The sequence below is a fragment of the Panulirus ornatus genome, chromosome 57, assembly GCF_036320965.1.
Source record: "Panulirus ornatus isolate Po-2019 chromosome 57, ASM3632096v1, whole genome shotgun sequence".
NCBI lineage: Eukaryota > Metazoa > Arthropoda > Malacostraca > Decapoda > Palinuridae > Panulirus > Panulirus ornatus.
In genome coordinates this window covers 26,628,131-26,652,296 of record NC_092280.1, presented here as the reverse complement: position 1 = coordinate 26,652,296, position 24,166 = coordinate 26,628,131, and the positions used below count along the sequence as shown (strand labels likewise).

General features: G+C 41.8%; 2 protein-coding genes and 1 long non-coding RNA gene across 3 annotated transcripts in view; 1 reads left to right on the top strand and 2 right to left on the bottom strand.

Annotated features, from left to right (window-relative positions):
- The window catches only part of LOC139766344 (uncharacterized), a 79,461-nt gene that overhangs the window by 11,635 nt on the left and 43,660 nt on the right, over positions 1 to 24,166 (top strand). The gene's annotated exons all lie outside the window — the stretch shown is intronic.
- On the bottom strand, positions 2,070 to 7,914 carry LOC139766078 (uncharacterized). Its single transcript, XM_071694224.1, has 4 exons — positions 7,688 to 7,914; positions 5,758 to 5,887; positions 3,923 to 4,053; positions 2,070 to 3,016 (listed from the first exon to the last, which is right to left on the bottom strand). The coding sequence occupies exons 2-4, from the start codon at positions 5,831 to 5,833 to the stop codon at positions 2,753 to 2,755; spliced, it is 471 nt and encodes a 156-aa protein (XP_071550325.1). The 5' UTR covers positions 5,834 to 5,887; positions 7,688 to 7,914; the 3' UTR covers positions 2,070 to 2,752.
- Positions 18,916 to 23,351, bottom strand: LOC139766077 (uncharacterized). The gene is made up of 5 exons (XM_071694223.1): positions 23,212 to 23,351; positions 21,562 to 22,544; positions 21,042 to 21,125; positions 20,183 to 20,269; positions 18,916 to 19,803 (listed from the first exon to the last, which is right to left on the bottom strand). The coding sequence occupies exons 1-5, from the start codon at positions 23,221 to 23,223 to the stop codon at positions 19,542 to 19,544; spliced, it is 1,428 nt and encodes a 475-aa protein (XP_071550324.1). The 5' UTR covers positions 23,224 to 23,351; the 3' UTR covers positions 18,916 to 19,541.

Sequence of the window (24,166 nt, the reverse complement as noted above, 5' to 3'; positions counted from 1 at the left end):
TTATCAGTTGCGACCCATTCCTGTGTTCCATTGCAGTATTTCCTCTTACTTCCAGTTGCATATGACATTCTCGTTTCCGCCTAAATTTCACCATAATATTTCAATATTGTGTGTGTGTGTGTGTGTGTGTGTGTTGGTGTGGGTGTGTGTGTGACGTCACTATTGTAGGATGTGACGTCACTGTTGTCGGGCGCAAGGATTGGTGGTGAGGAGCACCTCCCCGTCACCCAAGCCCCCCCACGACACTTGGCCACGACACTTCAAGGTCTACTACACACACACTGGCCGACCTACGACCCGACTCGCAGAGCCGTTGTTTAGCGTTCGTTTTCTATACCATTAAAAACTGTTTTCAGTATGACCCTGACTGAACTGTAGCATCAGTGATTTTATATATATATATATATATATATATATATATATATATATATATATATATATATATATATATATATATATATGCGTGTGTGGACGTGTATGTATATACATGTGTATGTGGGTGGGTTGGGCCATTCTTTCGTCTGTTTCCTTGCGCTATCTCGCTAACTCGGGAGATAACGACAAAGTATAATAAATAGATAAGTAATATGTATGTATATATATATATATATATATATATATATATATATATATATATATATATATATGAGAATGTGTTGAATTTCTCTCCTGAAGACATGGCCTTGAAGAAAAGCACTCGCTTTTATTCTAATTGCTTCGAATTATCTCACATGGTTCGAATGAAAAGATTCATATTCGTGATGCATGGCAACTTCTCACTCGGGTGTACAGTTTCCATAAAACGGAAGATAGTTTTACTCTTCATTTAATGAATATCTGATTATAACTCGTACCTTAAAGAGAAAAAATAATAATCATCACCAATGAGGTTATGGAGAGAGAGAGAGAGAGAGAGAGAGAGAGAGAGAGAGAGAGAGAGAGAGAGAGAGAGAGAGAGAGACCTCGTCGGTTCGGGATAGGAAATGCCCGATGACAAATTATGAAAATATTCTTTTTCAACCCACATGTCGGCGTCGGCGCCGATCATATGATAATCCAAAATGGAATTGCGCATTTGCGCGACACACATCGCCGATTTCGTGAAGTTTTTAATTTGCCCCAAGACTTTTATTTCCCGTCTATACACGTTTGGGAATTTAATATCATTACCAGCCGTTTTGACTGTGTTAATACCCTGAGAGATTTAGAGACATAGATTTATATGTCATTAAATGAACATAAAGACATGAGACGAATGTTTTCATAAATGTTAGATCAGATATTGTAAGATTAAGTCATCATGAGAGTGAGGATATACGGTAATAGCACTATGGGATGTAAAGATGTATTATAGGAGTTACGTACATGGTGGGCTGGTGAGGAGAGTGATCAGGGAATGTTAGTGAACGAGAAGCAGAATCGCGTGTGGAGTTCCACAGGGAACGGTCTTAGGCTCCGTGTCGTTCTTAGGCTACTGACTTTTCCCCGAAGGAATATGGTTCTTGCGTTATCCTATCTGCATACGAATGTGGAAAGTAAAGTAGAATTTTATTGAATGTGAAAAGCTTGGAGGAACTAAATGAAGATGAACCAAAGTGTCGTATCTGGTTAGGGTCGGGGTGGGGTCAAGGAAAACCGAAGAGATAGTGGAATGAGAACGTGAGGAACATGTTGGAATATCATTACATATAATATCAGTCAGATTCGCGAATATATATATATATATATATATATATATATATATATATATATATATATATATATATATATATATATATATATATACTGCCTATGGGAAACCATAGCTCGAACATGGTACAACTTTCTTGGAAACCTTGCTTAAAGAACATAGACAAGTTAGAAAGAATTCAAAAACATATGCATGTAGAAATATGCCTGAATTGGGTGACTTTAACTAAGAAGAGGAGGTGAAGATGCCAAGCTTACCTCCCAATAACCTTAGAGAAAGAGAGATCTTCATAAAACCAACGAGGGAATGTTGAATAGCTTTGGCGTAAGAACGGCATTTTTTTTCAAGGCTGGGTTGAAGAGGATAATGACAGAGTAAGGAAAGATATATTTCTTTAATGATGACAATATTGACTATTGGAGTTTGTCGAGTAATAGAGTGTAGTGTGTGCTGCAAGGTTTGTCTTTTTACGAGACTAAACTATTATACGTGTGTTTGAGTAACATTATAGGTAATGATATGATTGCTCAAGATTTGGGAGACTTTTTCGTAACATTATCATCGAAGTTGTGTAATAGATCGATTCAAAGTATGTCATAGACTTCCATTACATCTTTTATCTACAAAGCCAAAAGTCATATATGCAGTGAGAACTTGTGAATGGACATAAGATTATTATGTAATACCTGAAGAAAATGGTCACGTTTTCTTTCTTTCACTTGGTTATAAATGGTCGTTGAAGGCCTTAACGACCCTGTTAGTGGATAGGCCGAGAGCCAGACAAACCAACCAACCGTCCTATAAACATTAAAGCCAAGTGGTTCGAGTGTCGTTCTTTTAGTATTTCAGTAGTGCCAAATAGTGGCTCACACTCATTCTCTTGAACCAAATGACTAACTCCATTGACATCCTTGCCCTACAAGCGTCAAGGGGATGACGAAAGACCCAAGATGGGGAACTCGAACCGTTTCAATTTGTCTGTGGCTCAATCGCGCTTGATTTTGCCCCGTCGTGGGTTTATGAAGTTAAAGTAATCCTCTCTTGATGAACGAAAGAAGACCGTCAGAAGTGCCGGTGGAAGTGGTGGGTACGGAAAGGGTCGAGCCAAGGCGGCGGTAATGGGTCGAACGGCCCGAGAAGCTGCGATTTGAACGGAGGTCTCGGAAGCCTTTCGAACGTCTGCTGATTTGAATTCAACCTAGGGCCGAATACCACTGGAGGGGCGCTCTGGGGCTTCGATCTCAATGAAGGACCGAATACTACTGGAGGGGCGTCCTTAGGGCTGGTGCTCAGGTGCTGTAACAGCTGGTTGCTGGTCAGGGCTGCCTTCGGGAGATAAAAGGTATATCCGTTAGTTAAGAATCCTTTCTTTACATCAGACGTGTTCGTTATGCCATGAGCCTCAACCTTACCAGAAAGAGTAAACAATATGAGACTGATATAAAAGAACTGTGAAGCAAGGTAGAGAAATTGTGATTCATTCAGAGACATTATTACAAAGGCATTACCTTTAAACATATAAGCAATACCAGAACAAAGTTCCTTATGGTATTTTTTTGATAAGATGGTAAGGTGGGAGGGTGGAGTAATACACCCCACAACTGTAAGATGTGTATAGTACATACACCTTGACGTGTATGTCTACCAGTGTAATCAAAGATAGATAGATGGTCGAATGAATGTTGCTAGACCATTATAGCTTCTATATATATACATATATATGGTTATAGAATGACTGACTGATGTAATGAGACAAATATATAGATTTTGACATTTTTGATCGTTTGAACTGAAGATATAAGAAGACGTGTTGCTTTGGCGTTTCAGTGGTGTGTCGCCAGCAGGGAAATTGCTGATGTAGGAAGGGATTTAGTCCAATTGTTTATGGTTTCAAACACCTTTCTCATTTGTCTTGATGCATACAAAAGGACACACGAATGGAGTTGGATTCCCCGATAGCATGTTGTTTGCTACTGTATTGATTTTTTTTCTTTTAAGATGTTACTCTCACACTTTCCCACTTCCCTCCCAGAAGAAATTAAGATCCATCGGTAGGCACTCCTTCTGTTGTATATAAATGCGGTGAGCAGTACGCGCCAGGGTTGTTAGGGGGCAAAATCACATTATTTGGTCTCTCTCTCTCTCTCTTCTCTCTCTCTCTCTCTCTCTCTCTCTCTCTCTCTCTCTCTCTCTCTCTCTCTAGGTGAAGGGAACACTAAGAGTTCATCTTACCACACCGGGTCGGAGGGCTTTCCCTTCTCCAGGTTGAAGTTCTTCCCCTTCATCAGGCTGAAGGGCCTTCCCTTCACCAGCGAACGCTATCTGATCCAACCTCTTGTCCAATATTTCCTCTGTGTTGCTGTCTGTTGAGAGAAACAAAGTGAAACAACTGAAGGTCACAATATCTCGAAATTCAAGAGCACTAATGTGGGTCCCTATATAGAAAAAAATAGACAAGTCGTATTATACTCGTATTTATTTTGAAGTTAACAGTATATATGGAATGATATCTATAGCTATATGATAGTTTGATTATATGTATATATATATATATATATATATATATATATATATATATATATATATATATATATATATATATATATTGAAGAATGTGTGGAAGTCGAGAACATTATCTCGGAAAGCAAAAATGGGTATGTTTGAAGGAATAGTGGTTCCAACAATGTTGTATGGTTGCGAGGCGTGGGCTATGGATAGAGTTGTGCGCAGGAGGATGGATGTGCTGGAAATGAGATGTTTGAGGACAATGTGTGGTGTGAGGTGGTTTGATCGAGTGAGTAACGTAAGGGTAAGAGAGATGTGTGGAAATAAAAAGAGCGTGGTTGAGAGAGCAGAAGAGGGTGTTTTGAAGTTGTTTGGGCACATGGAGAGAATGAGTGAGGAAAGATTGACCAAGAGGATATATGTGTCGGAGGTGGAGGGAACGAGGAGAAGAGGGAGACCAAATTGGAGGTGGAAAGATGGAGTGAAAAAGATTTTGTGTGATCGGGGCCTGAACATGCAGGAGGGTGAAAGGAGGGCAAGGAATAGAGTGAATTGGAGCGATGTGGTTTACCGGGGTTGACGTGCTGTCAGTGGATTGAATCAAGGCATGTGAAGCGTCTGGGGTAAACCATGGAAAGCTGTATAGGTATGTATATTTGCGTGTGTGGACGTATGTATATACATGTGTATGGGGGGCCCCCCCCCCCATACACAGGTTGGGCCATTTCTTTCGTCTGTTTCCTTGCGCTACCTCGCAAATTTAAAATTTTATTGGGTGGTTGATTGGCGATTTGGATGTTGAGTTATCGTAACACTATTTTGACTATGTGAATTACGAAGATAGGTTTATCATTTTCAGGTAGGACAGTCTTGATTTGATGTTTGATGTGAATTTATAGTATTCTTTGAACTCTCATAAATAAAAACTGGTCTAATTCTCAATGTAAACATATTTTCTTACACATACTAATAAAAACATTACACACACACACACACACACACACACACACACACACACACACACAGTGACAAACGCACGCACGGGGCCTTCCGCCACGTAGTGGTTTGAACGCTGCTGACCTTGATCCACACATGGGCATACCCACATAGGCATCCTGGACGAGACAATCGACCCCCAGCCTCTACCCAGCTGTTCATTATTCCCATTAGCGATGAAGGAGTATCGTCAGGTTTAAGCTGGTGTGTGTGTGTGTGTGTGTGTGTGTGTGTGTGTGGTTATACACGTAAGAGTAAAGACAAGGTACATATGTGGAGAGATGGGGCAACTCGAGTGTTAAACTCTTTCCCGCAACGTAAAGAGAAATCACATGATCACAACGACACACACACACACACACACACACACACACACACACACACACACACTCACACAAACACACACACACAAACTCGAATATCGTGTGTGTGCAATATATATATATATATATATATATATATATATATATATATATATATATATATATATATATATATATATTACGTATTTATTGATTGTTTTATCTATCACTTCGTGATTCTATATTATAACAATTAAGTCTAACCTCCACTGGTGAGGGGGAAGAAGAAAGCGAGATACAGCAGCCAAGGGACGAGGCTGAAGGGCGCCTTCACCACCATTGTTGGTGGGCTGGTGGAGAGCCTGGCGGAGGTCGTTGGTGGAGGAGATGACCACTGTTGGGAGAAGTAGATGGTGAAGGCATGAAATTTCCCAGTCATTATTTAGAACCATTTGCCATACATACGTCTTTTGGTTGTATATCAGCTGACTGTTATATTTCTTTCTTGTATCTCCCCTGATGATGTGATTATTACACGAAAGTGCACTTGTGAAGTTAGAAAAAAAATAGGATAAGTGCGTAGCGCTCACCGCAGGACGATTCCAAGTTAAGCAATGAATTCGTGGGAGTTATTTGTTGTTATGTGAGATAGATAGAGTATGTGTCTGTAGACTGAGTGCCGTCTACCCAAGTGAGGCAGAAAGAAAAGACAGCCTCTAGGACCAGGGAGTGGACCTTGACAGTCAGCGCAGTTCTGGCTCAACTGTGCAAACATCACAAAGATAAAGTGTGTGTGTGTGTGTGTGTGTGTGTGTGTGTGTGTAACTCATTGCAATCTCAGACTTTTAACCTTCTCTTTTCTTACTAATTAAACATAAACTTAGGCTGTAGAGGGATTTATTCTGGAGAAAAACATCTACCGATATTTTGTCATCGGGTCAGCGCAGTATTTTTTCTTTCTTTAAACTTTAAGAGCAAGAGAGAGATTTTTTTCTTTCACGCATGTCCCATAATTTTATTCGTGTTCCACGAATTTATTCACGAAAGGAGCAAATTGCGTATGATTTAGCCCAAAAAAACGTTTTTTATCACTTTGAAGAACATTCAGTTTCGAATGATATTGACACAAAAAAAATATAATAGGATCAGACAGGATGCAGGACACCAATGAGATGTGTCAATAAACAAACTGTAGAACTAGATTTTCAAAAGTTCAGTTGAAGTCTAACGGGGCAGCGTCGGTGTGATAACCTAGTCAGTATTCTAACCTTCGTATTATTCAGCAAAATTTAGATTTCTTGTTGAAGTTCGCTTAATTTGGTGTAACTGGCTAGACGTCTCTCTCTCTCTCTCTCTCTCTCTCTCTCTCTCTCTCTGAGTTGGCCGGTGCGTCCAAATCAACTTATTAATTGAGCGTTGGTAACTGTCGATCAGCGCGAACTGGCCACCACAATATCGGACTATCGAATTCTTCGCGCCCGTCTGGCATTCTTTCTCGCTTCTTGCAAGCTTTCCTCTTCTTCTTTTTTTTTTTTTAAGGCAGATCATATGTTATTTCCAGAACAGGTGATGTAATACGTTTTTACGAATCGTGTGTGTGTGTGTGTGTGTGTGTGCACCATGATGTTCATCTAACATCAACTGCCTCTTTTTCATTACGCATTCGCAAACAATAGATATTACATTTTTGACCTGTGTAAGACTATAGTGATCGGGTATATGGTATGATCTTCGGTTTTCATTGTAAATATTCAACAATACGTAAATATTATTGAAAAATCGAGCCTGTTTTCCCACGTCTAAGTCACTTCTGTCAGCCAGATTTTAAAGGCTAGATAGGGAACGAATGGTAGCCACTTGGGTTAAGAAACGGTAGCTATTATTGCCACGGGAAATGTATGACACGATCATGTAGCGGAAAAATCTACTTATGGACGCTCCCTAGCTGCATGCCAGATTTGACTCCTGTAAGACTCACGGTAGCCACAATGCCTACAGAAGTCCGCTGTACTATTCGAACTGCCTTCGAACGTTTTCGAAAAATGCATTGTTTTGAAACGGTGTCATCACTGTTGAACACTTGGGCAAGACTTAAAAAATCTCCTTTTTCAATTACGTGAACACTATTGCATTTCAGATATCAAATTAACATATTTATCCTATGTTATAATTTCACTTGTAAGTTCATACTCACAGCGGGAGAGGGAGATGTATGGAGAACGGTAAATAGTGTAACGAAGTCTATCGTAAGCGAAAATGAACCGCTCCAAACACCTTCGAATCCTCGAAGCAAATCGGACGAACGAAGCTTCTTTCACACACAGCTGACGGCGCAAGCATCGCAAATGTACTAGGCTTGGGACAAGCTTGAGGCCTTTTTAAGGAGGCACCTTGTCCTCGCGTATCCTCCTCCTCCTCCTCCCACCACCGTCACCATCCACCGCCACCAGCCACTCGACTGCAGCAAAGAATACAACAACAAGACGTAAAAAAAAAAAGTGATTGGCCATGAGCGTCTGCAAAAACTCTGGCGCACCTTAGCGGGAGCAGCTCCCAGGACAAAAACAGAGGACCGTAAGTACGCCAGGGATAGAGAAGGTTTATTGACCTTTAGGAACATGACGGAACGACCCCCCCTTTTGAGTGCCACAGTACGACCTTTGGGCACGACGGAACGACCCTTGAGCACCACAGGAAGACGATTGGGAACGACTGTACGACCCTTGAGCGCGACAGCTCGACCCTTGGGTATGATGGCGTGGCCATTTTTTTTCGGAGTACTAGGGGTCAGGTCAAGGGCCAGGTCATCATGCCCAAGGGTTGTGCCGTCGTGCTCAATGGTCGTAGTCACACTCAAGGGTCGTACCGTCGTACTCAAGGATCGCACCGTCGTACTCGAGGGTCGTACCGTCGCATCTAAGGGTCGTACTGTCGCACTCAAGGGTCGTACTGTCGCACTCAAGGGTCGTACCGTCGTACTCAAGGGTCGCACCGTCGTACTCAAGGGTCATACCGTCGTACTCAAGGGTCGTACAGTCATCCTCAAGGGTTGCACCGTCGTACTCAGTGTCGTACCACCGTCGTCCTCAAGATGATAAGGAAAGTGTGGGCAGAGCGACCCTCGTCTGACCAGTTTCCACTTCATTAACATAAATGGAGGACGTGTACCCACGAAGCGATGTTACTTTCTATAACTTTCCAATAAAAGTTTTATCTAATAAGATTTATCTGTTAAAGATTACACCAAGAAGCAGTTACGAATAAACAAAAGTAACAGTGAGTAGATCTTTATTAAATCATGTTTATCTTTTTATTTATATCATTTGGGTTCGTTGATCAAGTGTATCTATGGATGTATACGCGTGAAGATGATTGTATACATATGTGTCTGTCGTCTTGTGTTTGCGTGTGGATGTATACCGACTGCGTACGTTTGTGTATATTATGCTACTCATACGTGCTGCGCGGTGGGCAGGGAGTTCTACCATACCAAATGGCCTTTATAACAAGTGTACACATCAGGCATTCACAATTACCTGTTGAGTGTTTTACAACCATCCAACACCATCTTGCTTGGCTTCTTTGTCTTGAACTCTTGTCACTTCGCCTTGCTCCTCGACCAATGGGTCGTGGTGGTGCGTGGTGCTCCTGTGTGAGCTATGGTTGGGTGTTGTCATAGGTTTAGTATCTGATCACATTACAGTGTCCATGAGTACTCAAGATTTTGTATGACGGGTCAGTATATCTACTCGGTCATTTAAGGATGTTTTGGAGTATTTTAGTTTTGTGTTTCCTACAATCATGTCACGTATTTTATTGGTAGACAAAATAAAGAGGTGGGGAGTAGGAGTTCCTCATGTAAGATATATATTGAGCCATCGCCTTAGAAAATTAAGTACAACCGACTTGAAAAGAATTTATCTGAGAAACACTTGGGAGAAAGACTGAATTTTGTGTGTGTGTGTGTGTGTGTGTGTGTGTGTGTGTGTGTGTGTGTGCCACAGGAACAGCGAATTAGTTAGTATGCATTCTTGCCTATCCTTGTAGAGGGACGTGGTGCAAATGAAGATACTGAGAATGGACAACACGTCCAGGAACTATGATTCAATGATGAAGTTACGAGTTACACAATGAGGGAACGGTGTACAAGGACTGGGCAACAATAAATGAATCGCCGAATAAGTACAAATGTTTCAGATAGGCTGAGCGACATTGATTGGATTTCATAACTTAAGACTGATGGTAAATGAATTGTTTACGACAGAGTTGGGATACGTTTAAGTCACCTGCTGAGATCGGACATTCAAGTATATCTTTAAAGTTTAGCAGGACTTATCTCTTGGATGAGAGAGAGAGAGAGAGAGAGAGAGAGAGAGAGAGAGAGAGAGAGAGAGAGAGAGAGAGAGAGATCTGAATGCGACACCCCTCGATCTAGATAGACTGAGCGTGACAGGGAACAGCAGAGAAGCACCCTCACCCCGGAAAGGTGTTACGAATGCATGGGATAAACCGTCAGTCACCACACGCAGCGAGGAGTTCCCCCCCTCATCTTGAGGGTGAGTTATAGTCACGAGCAGGGAGGAAGGAGGTGGCGGTGAGAGGAGCAAGCAAACCAGCTCCTCCGGGCGAAGGCTGGTGTCTGCGTCAGGAATGTGTGACGTCAGCGGCGTGGATGCGCGGCGAGGGAGACGAAAGCACATTGTGGGAGGGGGTTTGGGTGGTGTCATAGGGCAAGGTGGTGGTGGTGGAGGTCCACACGTTCTGCCTTGGGTGGAGGGGGAGCATGAAAAGCGAGTCAGCTACTTACGTCCGTGTGTGTGTGTGTGTGTGTGTGTGTGTGTGTGTGTGTGTGTCTTTAAGTATGTGACTTTTCCTTTTTTTATAATGGAACTCAGAATTTCAGTCTTCTTCCCAATTTCACTATTTCATAATTAACTTTATTACATTTGCCTATTACTCTTATACTACAAAAATACTTATTTACATCTTTTCTTTAATATTTATGGCTTAGTTTCATGTTATGGCCTCTGATTGCTCAATCTTTGCAGCTTTCGACAAGAAAAAATTAATTGCTGACATTACGAAAATGGTATAAAAACTTAAAGGTTGTGTTTAGATCACCTCTTACTTTACTCTCTTCAATGATAGACAGAATGTATGGCCTTTGACCTCTCGCTACAATTCGGTTCACTTTAACTTTTGTCATCACCTTCGTTGCCCACCACTGGACCTTCTCCATTAGTTCTTTGTGTTTTTTAAGGAAACGATTACATAAGATAGAATTTAAGGCAACAACCAAGGGAGAGAGAGAGAGAGAGAGAGAGAGAGAGAGAGAGAGAGAGAGAGAGAGAGAGGAGAGAGAGTTTAAGGTAGCGATTGAATTAGAATTTAAAGTAGCTGCTGAGTGAGCGACTGTTTCAGGGTGAACTCTTATGATTCTAATTTGCAATTTGGTGAAAGAAAATGTATAACAGATGAGAGTGAGAAAAAAGTAGTCAGAAACAGGTGTTGAGGGTACCCAGGGAGATAAAGGTACATACTTTGTCTCCCTGGCTTCCTGTGGAGGGTTGAAGGTGGGAGGAGGGATAGAGAGAGAGACAGTGAGGGGGGGAAACTGCTGTGATTCACCAAGCTGCCCCAGGCGTAAATTACCGGTCCAGTTCCCCGCCAGGCGTTACCATATAATGGACTATGATTACAGCGTTTTCAAGTCATCACTGTTCCCCCCAAGGCCGCTACGAAGAACGAGGCATTTCCCAAACAAACAGTCATAAGAATGACTAAGAAAAACCACGGTTCGATGAACGTACTGTGAGTCGGATATGATTTGCTTTTATGCCGTTGCCGGAGGCCGCCCGTTTTCCGTAATAGTACTAGTATTACGCTCCGCGGCTGGTAATAAAGGCATACTCGTTTTCTTTTATGTGGTCAGCGGGTGGACTTTGCTATTTCTATCGTTGGTTTAAAGATCCTGGACTGGAAGGGGGTGGGACTCGTTAGTGAATTGATTCGTATAGTGTAAAAGACCTTGTAGTATGCGCTGTGTTAGATTAGGTTAAATGAGGTTGTGTTAAGGTAAGGTATGAACTTTAAGCTGACGCTAACCGTGCTTCCTGTAGCATAGTTTAACAACAAGGGAGATGAAGAACTACTAGGGTCTAGAACAAGGTTATGTTACTAGCTAATAGTCGTCATATATGTTCATTTTATGTTTTCATTATTTATGTGATTCGGTTTTAAGTCAATTCCATGAGCTCTCTTGCAGAATAGGGTGGAAGCTTCGCTTTTTTTTTTTTCGTTGGATGATATCAGAACCCCGTTCTTTCTCTTGGATGGCATCTAATCTTCGTTCTCTTCATCCTGTACGAGATCGAAGCCTCGTCCTCTATTGTTGGATAGGATCGAAGCCGCGTCCCTGTTATCGTATGGGGTCGAAGCTTCGTTTCTTATGTTGGATGTGACTGAAGCTTCGATCTCTTTTGTTTAATGGGATCGAAGCCTCTTATCCTTTTGTTTAATGGATCAAAGCCTCGTCTCTTTTGTTAGATGGAATCAAAGCTTTTTACCTAGCTGGATGGGATCGAAATCTCGTACTCTTTTGCAGGGTAGGATCGAAGCCTCGTCCTCCCTCACTGGATGGAATTGAACTAAGAGGCCACCCCACTGAATGCTCTCTTTTTTCTTTTCAATGCATAAGAACTCGCCTCGATAACAGTTTATTGCCAAGAATGTTTTACTTCTTGCAGAATGATATTCTTTAATACTTCTTTAACCAAAATTCATTTATTACTGTTGATGACTTGGCATTGTCTTTATCACTCGTATGCTTATAAATTGTATTATATCACTCCACACTGGGGATTAAAAGGTTATTTTAGATTACTTGTAATAGTCAGAATAACTTTTAAAAAGACATTTTCATTGCCTTTATTTACTACGCATTTATGAAAACCAAATGTGAAAAGAAGTCGCATTTCCTTAATGATAGTGAATATTAATGAATGTTAGAATCAAGGAATCTGGAAGATAAAATCATACATAGAGATCTTAAGATCAAGATATTCTGTTAGCTTAGCCAGGCGGGCGTTAGAGAGAGAGAGAGAGAGAGAGAGAGAGAGAGAGAGAGAGAGAGAGAGAAACTTGTTGACTTCACGATTTCCCATTACCATATGTACCAACATGAATCATGAAGTGCTTGTGTTAAAATCGTCAAAACTTGACTTTTCCTGAAGGTAATATTACCCTCGGAAGCAGTCAGTGTACGCTCGAACAGAATCCCGGGGAAGAACAAGTAAGAATGACTAAGAGTAAATATAAATATCGAGCACTTCCGTTACTCCTGAACGGACAAAAGACATATGAGCGTCAGTGAGCGGCCGGCCAGCGCGCGGAAGCGTCTGTCAGTTGACATTCAAAATTATCATGACTCGGGTATTTCCCCCCGCGCCGTTACCGGAGGGAAGTAGACAGGTATTCCCTCTACTAACGTATCACAGTTGTTGGCCAGATCATCTCACACGGGGGTTGTGCTTGCCTGAGCATTGACTGTCTTTTTCAGAAGTAGGAAAAAAAAGTCTCCTTAGGGTTCGAGGGGATTATGGTATCCACTTGAAGTTCCCGCGCGAGAGAAAATGAAGGAAAAGGCAAAGGTTCACTAGGCGTTCGATGAGGACTTCAACACTGTATCATCCAAAGAAGAATTAGAGGAGCGTAAGAAACTTTAAAAGGGAGTTTAATCGGCCTTGGGGTCAGCTCTAGAAGGATCCTATCGTAAAAGACGAGGAAAGGTCAAAGCATCAGTTTTGTTTCTAGTTACGTTCTTGAGGAAGAATAATAGTATAAAACACAAAGCCACTTTGAAATAACAACTGACTCGGTCTTCACTCCTACGAACATTCGCAACGTATACGAAGCCTTTGAGAACTCCCCTTTCCTCAGACAAAGAAATATTACCTCAAGAGAATACATATATAGTTTACGTAAAACTTTCGTCGCTGATTCAACGACCTGGTGATTATCTTTTCATTCTTTTCCAACACTTGGTTGTAGAAAAAAAGCAATTATGTTTTGCACCGAAGGAGGACGTGTCACATTCTTGTGTGAAGGTAGATACAGACACGAGTACATTACGTATAAAGGGATTAAAATGAAACTGTTGTTAGATCCCCTCCCACGCAGGCCTTGGGGAACTTGATATTGTCAGGAGTTAAACCAAAAGTAATCGAACTGTATAAAGAGGCTCTTTGAACACATCATTGGGTTGTTAGTGAGAAGTCCAAAAGATGATACCACGAAGGAGCTGACTGAACTATTTGAAGGAGGTAGACGAGTCAATATAGGCTCTAGCAGACCCATTTTCTGTCATAGTGAAGTTGTGTTATAGAAAACGTCTTTATGGAGAAACTAACAAGATCAACTAGACCACAAGATGTTGTCACGACTTGATTTATCTTAGCTATGTGCTTTAGCTTATCCGGAGATGTTCATCATGTTCATTGTGAAGTGTCTGGTCAGAGATATAGACACAAGCAAGAACACCATGTCTTGGTCCGTTGAGAAATAAGATGGAATTGAACTTTTTTTTTGGGAGGGGAGATACGTCTAAACCAATTCTGCAAGAGATGGTGCAACATCCTATCGTTAATGATAGGATACGTGAAATGTTGAGATTGTGTCCATTTTTGGCCTCTAGTAGATCATTTGAAGGATATAATGTAAGATTATACAATGGACCAAGTTTGTAACAGCTTTTCTCAATTATTTGTTGACTGAGAGAGAGAGAGAGAGAGAGAGAGAGAGAGAGAGAGAGAGAGAGAGAGAGAGAGAGAGAGAGAGAGAGAGAGAAACCATTTGTCGCGTCGCTAATCCTTCTTAAAGTCACCATTGGTACCGGCGCTAGATCTCATCCGGACTTACCTCTCTCTCTCTCTCTCTCTCTCTCTCTCTCTCTCTCTCTCTCTCTCTTCTCTCTCTCTCTCTCCGTGGCAGATAGACTGACTACATTAATAGTAACGGCGACGCATCCTGGAGACATGACGACCATACCTCTAATATCTCAAAATGTAACTGCGATAAACGCAACTGTATCGTAAGCTTCTACGACATTGCTGACTACAATAACGGACCAACGTATACCTTTAGACATTGTGAAACCGTGTGGTCTCGGCGGAGGTGGTATAGCAAAGAGAGGGAGGAGGAGGAGGAGGATTGTCACATCCTCGGCGTCATAGCTGCGATAGGTTGACCCGAACATCACACTTATGGAGACATGACGATAAGAAGAAACAGATAAACGATAGTGTTTGAGGGAGCAGGTTTTGATGAGGCTCATGGTAAACGTGTTTTGTTATTGCCACTAACATCATTAAATCCAGATCCTCGAGATGTTTATGTGTCTATTCTTTGTATCTTGTGATCTTAATCTTTGTGCTGGTGGTTGAATATAAAGGATTAATGAGAGGATTTAATGAGGCTGCTCAATAGCTACGCGATTCCGAAAGGTATGAAACCTCATAAACGACACGTACATCCACCCTAAAGAAAAAAAAAAGCCCAATATACCTATAGTCACCTTATAGACACCCTTAGAACACATTGCACCCGACCCGTGCCAGTAATGTTACACCAGAGAACAGGCCATCATTCACAAGATCCCATATCAGTCTTAGTATTAGCGAACCTTTACACACACACACACACACACACACACACACACACACACACACACACACATAGTGGGGGGGGGGGGGAACAGATGGGGAGGAGGAGGAGGATTGCTTGGTCATGTAGAGACATGAAAAAAAGAATATGTGGTAAATGACCTGTCCTCAGCCCTTGCAGGATGTTACTTGACATGATGCAACCTCCAGATCTGCCTCTGTTACAGAAGGTTACCCTAGGACACAGTCTGTCGGGCTGGGGCCTCTAGACATCAGCAGCAGCAGTGGCGGTGGCGGCGGAGGAAGGGTAAACTAGGACAGCTTTGAAAGGGTTGGGTGGGTTGCATTTTAGGCCAACCAGTTAACTAACTGTCACGTTCAGTAAGGCTGTCATCTATGAGTTGTTTTTTTTTTCTACTCATTTATGAGTTTGTTGGCTGATTTGTAGGTTTGTTTAGCATTTCATGGGTATATTTACTAATTTATGATCTTGTATACTACTAATTAATGAATTTCTGTGCTAATGTAGATGTTTCTTTGATTCGTGAGTTGCTGATTTATTAGGTTATTTACTAATATATGAGTATTTTTACTAAATCATAAGTTTCGTTTCTAATTCATGAATTTGTTGGCTAATTCATGGGTTTGCTGATTTATGAATTTCTTTGCTAATTTATAAGTTTATGTACAAATTTGTGAGCTTCGTTTATAATCTATGAGTTTCTGTACTGGTGTGTGAGTTTCTGTGATCTCCACTACCAAATACAGCCTCAGGAGACCCCAGTGGTCTGTTGCTGTTGAAGTCCGTTGTGTTCCTCTGTATCATCATTAAGTCAATACTAATCCTTCTTCAGGAGGAGTTAAGGATAATTCGCAGACCACAGACACTTTCAATATATATATATATATATATATATATATATATATATATATATATATATATATATATATATATATATATAGCCTGGTTATGGTTGAAGCTTTTCATACTTCAAGATTAGGGACGTTAAATTGTTCCAGTAAAATCACTTGCATTTCTATATAGGTGATTGACTTAGTGTGAGACCACGTATTCGATTTTAGGGAAAAACTTTAACATCTATGATTTCCCATAAGTTTTCTGAATCTGTTTGCCTTTGCCAAAGATGAACATCACAACGTCCTCTTACCAACATCAAGACGAGCTGCGCGTCCCCCTCCACCAACATCACGTATGATTCGAACATTGGTTCGAACTCGGAGACTGACTTTGAACACTGGTTCGAAGTCGGAGACTATGGTTGGAACACTGATTCGACCTTAAGAGTCACTGACTCGCGAGTGAGGCTTTCGTGTGGCCATACCCCGTGAGTAACACGTCCCTGTCTGTAGATTTAGTAACACTCGGCCCCTAAGCATCACTCTAGGCCTCTCGAACGTACAGACTCCTCCCTTCAGTCGTCAGCATCGAAGTTCATACAGTGCATCGAGGGGTCGTCGTGATGGTGGTGGTGGTCAGCGAGACGACAGGTTGTCTGTCGTCTATATGTTCGCTGCTCGCTCGTGTGTGAGGTCATCTCAAGGTGTTCTGTAACCTCTCGTCAGGGAACCGGATTTAGAGGTGAAGGAACATCGAGTGTCGCAACAACTGTTTTCATCGTCCATAATGGACTCGGGGACCAACCCCATGTCATTTGTCCCACGTTAAAGGGGGGTTATGTATACTTCATTTGTCCCACGTTAAAGGGGGATATGTATACTTCATGTATCCCACGTTAAAGGAGGTATGTATACTTCATTTGTCCCACGTTAAGAGGGGGTATGTATACTTCATGTATCCCACGTTAAGAGGGGTTATGTATACTCCATTTGCCCCACGTTAAAGGGTGGTTATGTATACTATACTCCGCCTCTACCTCCGGTATGCAAGGGGTACGAGATCAAGATGATGTGGAGGTTGTGGTAATGTGTGTTTTATGTCATTATTTATATCATTACCAATCTGTAGAGTATGGGGAGAAAGTTGTACTCTAATAGCATGGTCCACCGTTTTCTTAAGCTGGTTGTGTGTGTGTGTGTGTGTGTGTGTGTGTGTGTGTGTCTTTGCTTGTCTGTCTGTCTGTCTGTCTGTCTGTCTGTCTGTGATGGCTTGCGTGGGGTCTCCGTGCATGACCCAGACACGGCGACACCCGGGGAAACCCCATCGTATTTCGAGGTAAATCCCCGACTCGTTTTTTTTTTCATTTTCTTTTTTTCTAAAAAAGAAAATGAGAAGCACTCCTCGGAATGCATCATTAATATTTTCTCAATTCGTCTTAGTGTCTTTCTTTTTTTATTTAATGAACATTAAGCATAGAATTGCCATGATTCACAAACCTTTGAGAATAGAATGATCTAATTCGTGTGTGTGTGTGTGTGTGTGTGTGTGTGTGTGTGTGTGTCACTTGATCTGTATTTTCTATCGCCTTTTTTTTCTCTTCTGATTTCGTCAGTTTTTCCTTTTTTTATTTTGGTTTGGTTGATTGCAAGGGAGTACAACTTGTTAAAAAATACAAAAGGATATTATATATATCGAAAATCTTACTAAGAAAATTATTCATTCTAGTAATACGCTTTCCGAAGAATAAAGTCAAGAAGTTTGGTTTTTCCCAAAGTCCGCCTACAGTCAACCCTAGGTGTTCATCCTGTCATCAGAGCTGGTCGATAAGTGTTTACTTTGCATACGTTCAGGTAGATGTGATCATTATTCATGTGTTAAGTAAGAGAGTTTGACACACACACACACACACACACACACACACACACCAGCCTAAGCCAGGTACCCATTTATCGACCAGCTCCAAAGGGTACTGAGAGGGAAAGTCTTTTGAAATTTGTAGAATGGATTCATCGTTCTAAGAGTGAGTAGAATTTAAAGTCAAAGACAAATTATTCATGGAGAAAAGAAAGAGGGTAGGCGATAGGACAGAATCCTGAGTAACACCAGTGTAGATAGGAGGCGAGGGTTAAGGCGCTCCATCAAGTGGAACGACCAGAGAAGAAAATGTGCAATTAGAGGCGATAACTTTTGTCTATCCTTAATAATCTCGTTTTCCTTACAGATGTTTCGTAGAAAATGTAAGGGAATATACCATTGGTACCTCTTTATCAAATCTACATTGTTCATATCGATCCATTTCACTCACTTTAATAGTATATAAGACGTGTGGCAACTTCATCTTCGATGTCGGAAACAAAGCGCCAATAGAATGACCCTATGTGTTTACATGTCCATTCTTACATGCTCACCCCAGTTCTCAAGTATTACATTAAACATTTTTAGAAGTATAGATTTTACGGTAAAGATTTCTTCATCAAATCACGACACAAGTTTTAAACTCCGCTTTTGATAGATATTTGTGTATGTTTTTTGTGTGTCTCTGTGCACAGATTTGCCAAGACCAAGTTTAACACAGGCTGGAGTTAGTGACAGGGTGTTCTCAGGTTTTGCCTTTGTTGGGTGTGTGTATTTGAGGTGCCATTATTGGCACAGGGCGTCCCATGTGTCACTAGTATTGAGGGCACGTAGGTGTGTGTGTGTGTGTGTGTGTGTGTGTGTGTGTGTGAAATATAGTGATTTCCTTTATATCCCGAATAGATTCATTTCATGCGATCTGTTGTTCTGCAGGTAGTGAAAGTATCATTAGATTTGACTTTCAAGGAAAAAAAAAAAAAGATGCATTTGTTATTAAAGGAGATGTTGTGTTCATAATAAAAGTCTGGGTCACAATATTGTGGGGTTTTTTATTGACATGCAGAGATAGGCCCCGGCTGGGACCTAGCAAGGAGAAGTGTAAATAGATAAAAAGAAATAGTAATAACAGGTGTATAATTGCTGTAATTACATCTGTATTTCTTAATGTAATTATTCCAGTATCATTGCAGTAGTCATTGTGGAAGTAACATCTAATGGAATTCATTTGACAGTGAACTACCGAACATTTTGCTGAGTCAAATTTTTCATAATTGTAAGATATTCCATTTTCTTAGTTTCATGGATCAAGATAATACGTTACATATATGTAAGGATATATGTCGACATTATTTCCATCTTTATAAAAACTTTTTGATTATTTAGCTATACTTCTAGGTGTGATAGAGAGTCGTGTCACACACATTTCCCGTTATAGAATCTATATTCATGAACTAGCAAAGCCAAAACTATGATGTGTCCTCCTGATTCCCTTATGAAGTGGAAAATGGAATTTTGAAATAGTAAAAGCTGCCTTCACATATACCGCAAGACGTGATGTGAAGTGACGAAAGTGGTTCTTTTGAGTTGTGGTTGGGAGAGTACGATAACCTAGTCCGCTTGGGGTAATGAGGACCTTCGTCGTGTTCTGACGGTCAGGCAAATCATCCAAGTCCTTTTTAATCCTCTTCTGAGTCGGAGCATTCCTCGCCGTCGGTCGCCGCTCTGTGACTGTTGTACACCGAAGTGACGGAGCGACGCTCGAAGTCGCCGTAGCCTCGAGCGCCGTTGGGCTGTACGCCCGTGGCTGAGCGAGCCAGGTTGTGGTTGATGGTCGCGGACGAACGACGGCCAATGCTGGAGAGTGACGATTGCTGCTGCTGCATCGGCCGGATGGGAGGTGGGACTAGGATTGGCTCTGGCCGCTCGACGCGACTGTCACTGGACAACACACACGTCACACGTTAATCATTTACAGTGGAGAAAAAATTTTGTCATCCTAAATCGTTTCAAGCAAATAATTCCTACGACCAGAAATTAATTTTTATTATTATTATCATTTATTATTATTATTAATCTATTTTTTCTGAATTATCATTGATTAGAGATTTTTCTTTGAACTTTAAATGATGCTAGTTTTGACTCGGTACACCCCAATACTTGAAGGATGATTATGTATATAGAAAAACTCATTTACCCACATCTAATGAATGACGTTTAAAGAACATAACTTCAACTGCTTTTAGAGAGGGAGAAGAAAATAATCGAATGGTTTTCAAATGCGTTTTTCGGCAAAGGCTTAATTTAAATAAACACCCACCTGTCAGATTGCACGGGGAAGGCGCGATAGCCGTTCTCGTCAGCGATGTATTCGACGTTGATCACTTCCCCATTGGGCGCCGTGTACCTGTAGTAGGGGCAGTAGGAGGTCAGAGAGATTTCTTGCCCCACACGGGAAGCAAGGAGTTCCGGAGTTCCCCAGCTATAGCGGAACGACGGAGTGGATGACTTGCAGCACAGATATGGTTTGGGTGCGACAGAGACAGGACAGGGTGTGAGGTGTGACAGACAGAGGTGAGACAGAGCGGGAAGGATGAAGCGCTGTCAAAAAGACGGTGGTGAGACAGTAAGAGGGATAAACTGTCTTTGAGGTGTGAGGATATTGCGACAGATGAGACGGAAGGTTCGACAGAAATAACTAATGTTGAAGTACGACATAGAAGCTTTCGGAGTAAAGAATAATGATAAATGAAGTCCGGAGAGAGAGAGAGAGAGAGAGAGAGAGAGAGAGAGAGAGAGAGAGAGAGAGAGAGAGAGAGTAAATTGGGGCAAAATAGATCCTATTAGATGCAGTTGATGAAGGACGAATAGAACGAGAATACGAAGGGAAAGAGCAGAGAGGCGACGCTTGTAGTTGAATCGCATTCATAGAATATCAAAACCAAACCTTTTGTGTGGGAATTACGAATGAAATATACACATGATGATTCCCTTCAACTGTTCTAACTCGTGCAAAAGACAAGGATTAAATACTTTCACATCAGCGTCTCAACCCCATTATATTCAGTGACTGTAATCCCCCAGTATGAAGAATGGCCTTCAGCTAAAAATGGGCATTGATGCTTTCCTCACGTCTGCCATGACCCAGTTGAGAGTAATTGCACAGAAGAGGAACTTACGAATATGATCCAGTGACCTCGTGTGTGGCAGGACCCGTCAGCCTAATACCCTCCTCGCGTTGGACACCGTCGCCAGTAGCGTACCTGACGAAGGACAACACCTGTTCATGTTTTGGCCATGAGCGAACACGCCATCGTTATGGGAGAGAAAAAAATTTCATGAGACGGGATGCTCTCTACGGGTGTACAACTCCCTTGTAAAGGCTTGTAAAAGCCGCATGCATGTAGAACGGACAGTTCAAGCATGTGACAGCAAAATAATTGTGTCTTCAATGCGAGCAACATTGACCATATTAACTCCCATTGTTGTAGGTAATGAAGAAACATTAGAACTTTAAAATTCTGAAGTTTCAGAGAAAATGACCCTTGGGGGCTATCGGAGAAAATGGCCACGGGGTTATCAGAGAAAATGATGAAGGGAGTTTCATAGAAAACGATTAGGAGACACTCATAGAAACTGGTCAGTGGTGGTTACCATCGTAATGGCTTTTTTTTTTTTTTAAACGATGAGTAAACTTACGAGAAGTAGTAGGTGCCGTCTTGGTAGGGCCCGTCGCGACGGTCATCAACGATGGAGACGGAAGGGCGTGCCACCGCCGTGACCCCTGGACGCTGCAGGAGTTGCTGTCGCTGCGTCTGTTGCTGACGGACCGCTACCCGCTGGCGAGGTTCCTGCCTCTGGCGAAGGAGTTCCTGCTGACGCCTTTGCACCTGCTGTTGCCGGAGGACCTCCTCTCTCTGCCGAAGCGCTTGCTGTTGTTGTTGGCGGACGACCAGTAGTTGCTGCTGCTGTGCTCGTTGCTGCTGGAGGCGCGGCTGTGTCCGCTGCACAATGACCTGCTGTGGCTGCTGTCGCAGAGTTTGCTGGGTCAAGGGCAGCTGTTGCACAATGGGCGCTTGTTCCACGACAAGAGGTCGTTCCCGCTGAACAACCAGTGGCTGTTGAGGCTGCACAATGGGCGCCTGTTCAACGATCAGTGATGGTTCCGGCTGCACTACCAAAGGCTGTGGCTGCTGCTGCTGTACCACGAGTGGCTCTTGGACTGTGAGTGCGTCCTGCTGCACCACCAGAGGCAACTGCTGTCTTCCCAGCAATGACTCTTGCTGCAGTAATAGTGGCGTCTGTTGCTGTGCCAAAGACAGGCCCTGTTGCCCTACTAGCTGCTGTGGCTGTGCCAGAGACAGTCCCTGCTGCCTCACTAGCTGCTGTGGCTGTGCCAGAGACAGTCCCTGCTGCCTTACTAGCTGCTGTGGCTGTGCCAGAGACAGTCCCTGCTGCACAAGTGTCTGTGGCTGTGCCAAAGACAGCCCCTGCTGCGTGAATGGCCGTTGTCGCTGCTGTTGCACCAGGAGAGGCTGCTGTAGCAAGCTCTCCTGCGTCAAGATAGGCTGTGATCCGATGACGGACTGCAGTCCCAGCCTGCCTTGTTGCCTCAGAAATGGTCGCTGTCGCGTTAGCGTTTGCTGAGCGCACACGGTCGCCACCAGACACACGCAGTAAGCCTGAGGAGGAGTAAGCATATATATATATATATATATATATATAATATAAGGTTTTCTCGGTGAACAAGAGACGATTTCAAAAAATATAGCTACAGCGCAGATAAAAAACTTGTTTACCGAACTTCTTTTTCTTTCGAAGTTTAATATCAATTATACCGTCATTAACAAATGTAAAGTTTTTCAACCATTCACTTTTCATCTGTGCATTTTGGTGACTATTAAAGAAAGGAAAGATGAATGAATTCTGTTGTGTTAGTCGGTCTAGAGATGGGAAAAGCGTTACCTGACGTGATCAATAATAGTCGAAGAGTTTAAGGACAGCGCGTTAGACCTGAGTAATTAACTCGTGATACTTATAGATCACACTGTGAACATAATAAGGCGAAAACCTTCGACACTTGTATGAAATTAGATTTTCAATGACCATCACACAAGGCGTTGGAATCTAGTGAAATGTGCTGAAACGTTCTGCGAAAAAGAGAAGTATAAGTTACGCAAATATTTTTCACTCCGTTTTAATAAAAAAAAAAAGAATCAAAATTTACGTTAAGAATAGAACTGAAAAAAAAAAATGCACATCTTATGTTTGAACTGTAAAGGATCAGAATGAATTCTAGGACAACACCATCGTATTCTCTTTGTCCAAGACATAATGTTATGGACTTACTAGTGTCAACATGGTGTTGCTGAGGTTCGTTGCAGCCGACGCCCACCGCGGACTCTCGCTCACTAATACGTGGCTCTCTGCCTCACGCTGACGCTAGAGGAGGAGGTACCTGACGGAGGCAGGAGGAGGAGGAGGAAAACCTGGTACTCTGGCTCTGTGGCCCAACCCACCCTCTTAATATACCTCAGACCACTGACCCATCGCCAAGGCCACAATCTCCCTGCCAACGCCTTCAACACGATTACTGATTACTTCACCGATACATTTCGTGAATCCTCGCCATAGTTCAAACTTTAATTCCCAAACTCCAACCGTGGTACTTAGAGATACAAGAGCCATTTTATAGAAATGTATGGACCAAAATAGACAATATTTTTCGTACGGCTGCAGTCAAAACTCCTGGTGATGTATGTATTTATGTACCCTCGTATAAATGAAGATATCGGTGGTTGCACAACAGACGTGAAGGTAAGCGAAGGGGGAGATGGGTCATGGCTTCGGCAGAGGTTATCTGGTTAATTATGATGTTAAGAGATACAATGAGAATTATAAGTGTGTATATATATATATATATATATATATATATATATATATATATATATATATATATATATATACTACCTTTGACGAGGTTCTATGAGCGCCAGTGGGCGAAAAGGAGTACAGCCTCTTCGAAAAACTTACCACTCCAGAAGAGTTCATCTTGCTTGTCAGTGAAGCGCAACACTGAAGCTTCAAAAGCCCCATAAAAGGATTCATGTGATTATTTATATATATATATATATATATATATATATATATATATATATATATATATATATATATATATATAATTTGTGGTACCCAGTGTCTTAAGTTTTATAGATTATAGTTTTTTTAACGTATGAATTGTGCATTCACGTTTAATAATTCATGACTCGGTTCATTCCATTCATTCATTAAGAGAATATACAAA

Coding starts and splice junctions, on each gene's coding strand:
- LOC139766077 (XM_071694223.1), bottom strand. Junction 21,126..21,561: donor GACGGCACCTACTACTTCTC/GTAAGTTTACTC, acceptor GTCCTTCGTCAG/GTACGCTACTGGCGACGGTG. Junction 20,270..21,041: donor GAGGTCACTGGATCATATTC/GTAAGTTCCTCT, acceptor CCCCTACTACAG/GTACACGGCGCCCAATGGGG.
- LOC139766078 (XM_071694224.1), bottom strand. CDS start 5,833: ATGGTGGTGAAGGCGCCCTTCAGCCTCGTCCCTTGGCTGCTGTATCTC. Junction 4,054..5,757: donor CTTCCCCCTCACCAGTGGAG/GTTAGACTTAAT, acceptor TTCTCTCAACAG/ACAGCAACACAGAGGAAATA. Junction 3,017..3,922: donor AAGCCCTCCGACCCGGTGTG/GTAAGATGAACT, acceptor TATCTCCCGAAG/GCAGCCCTGACCAGCAACCA.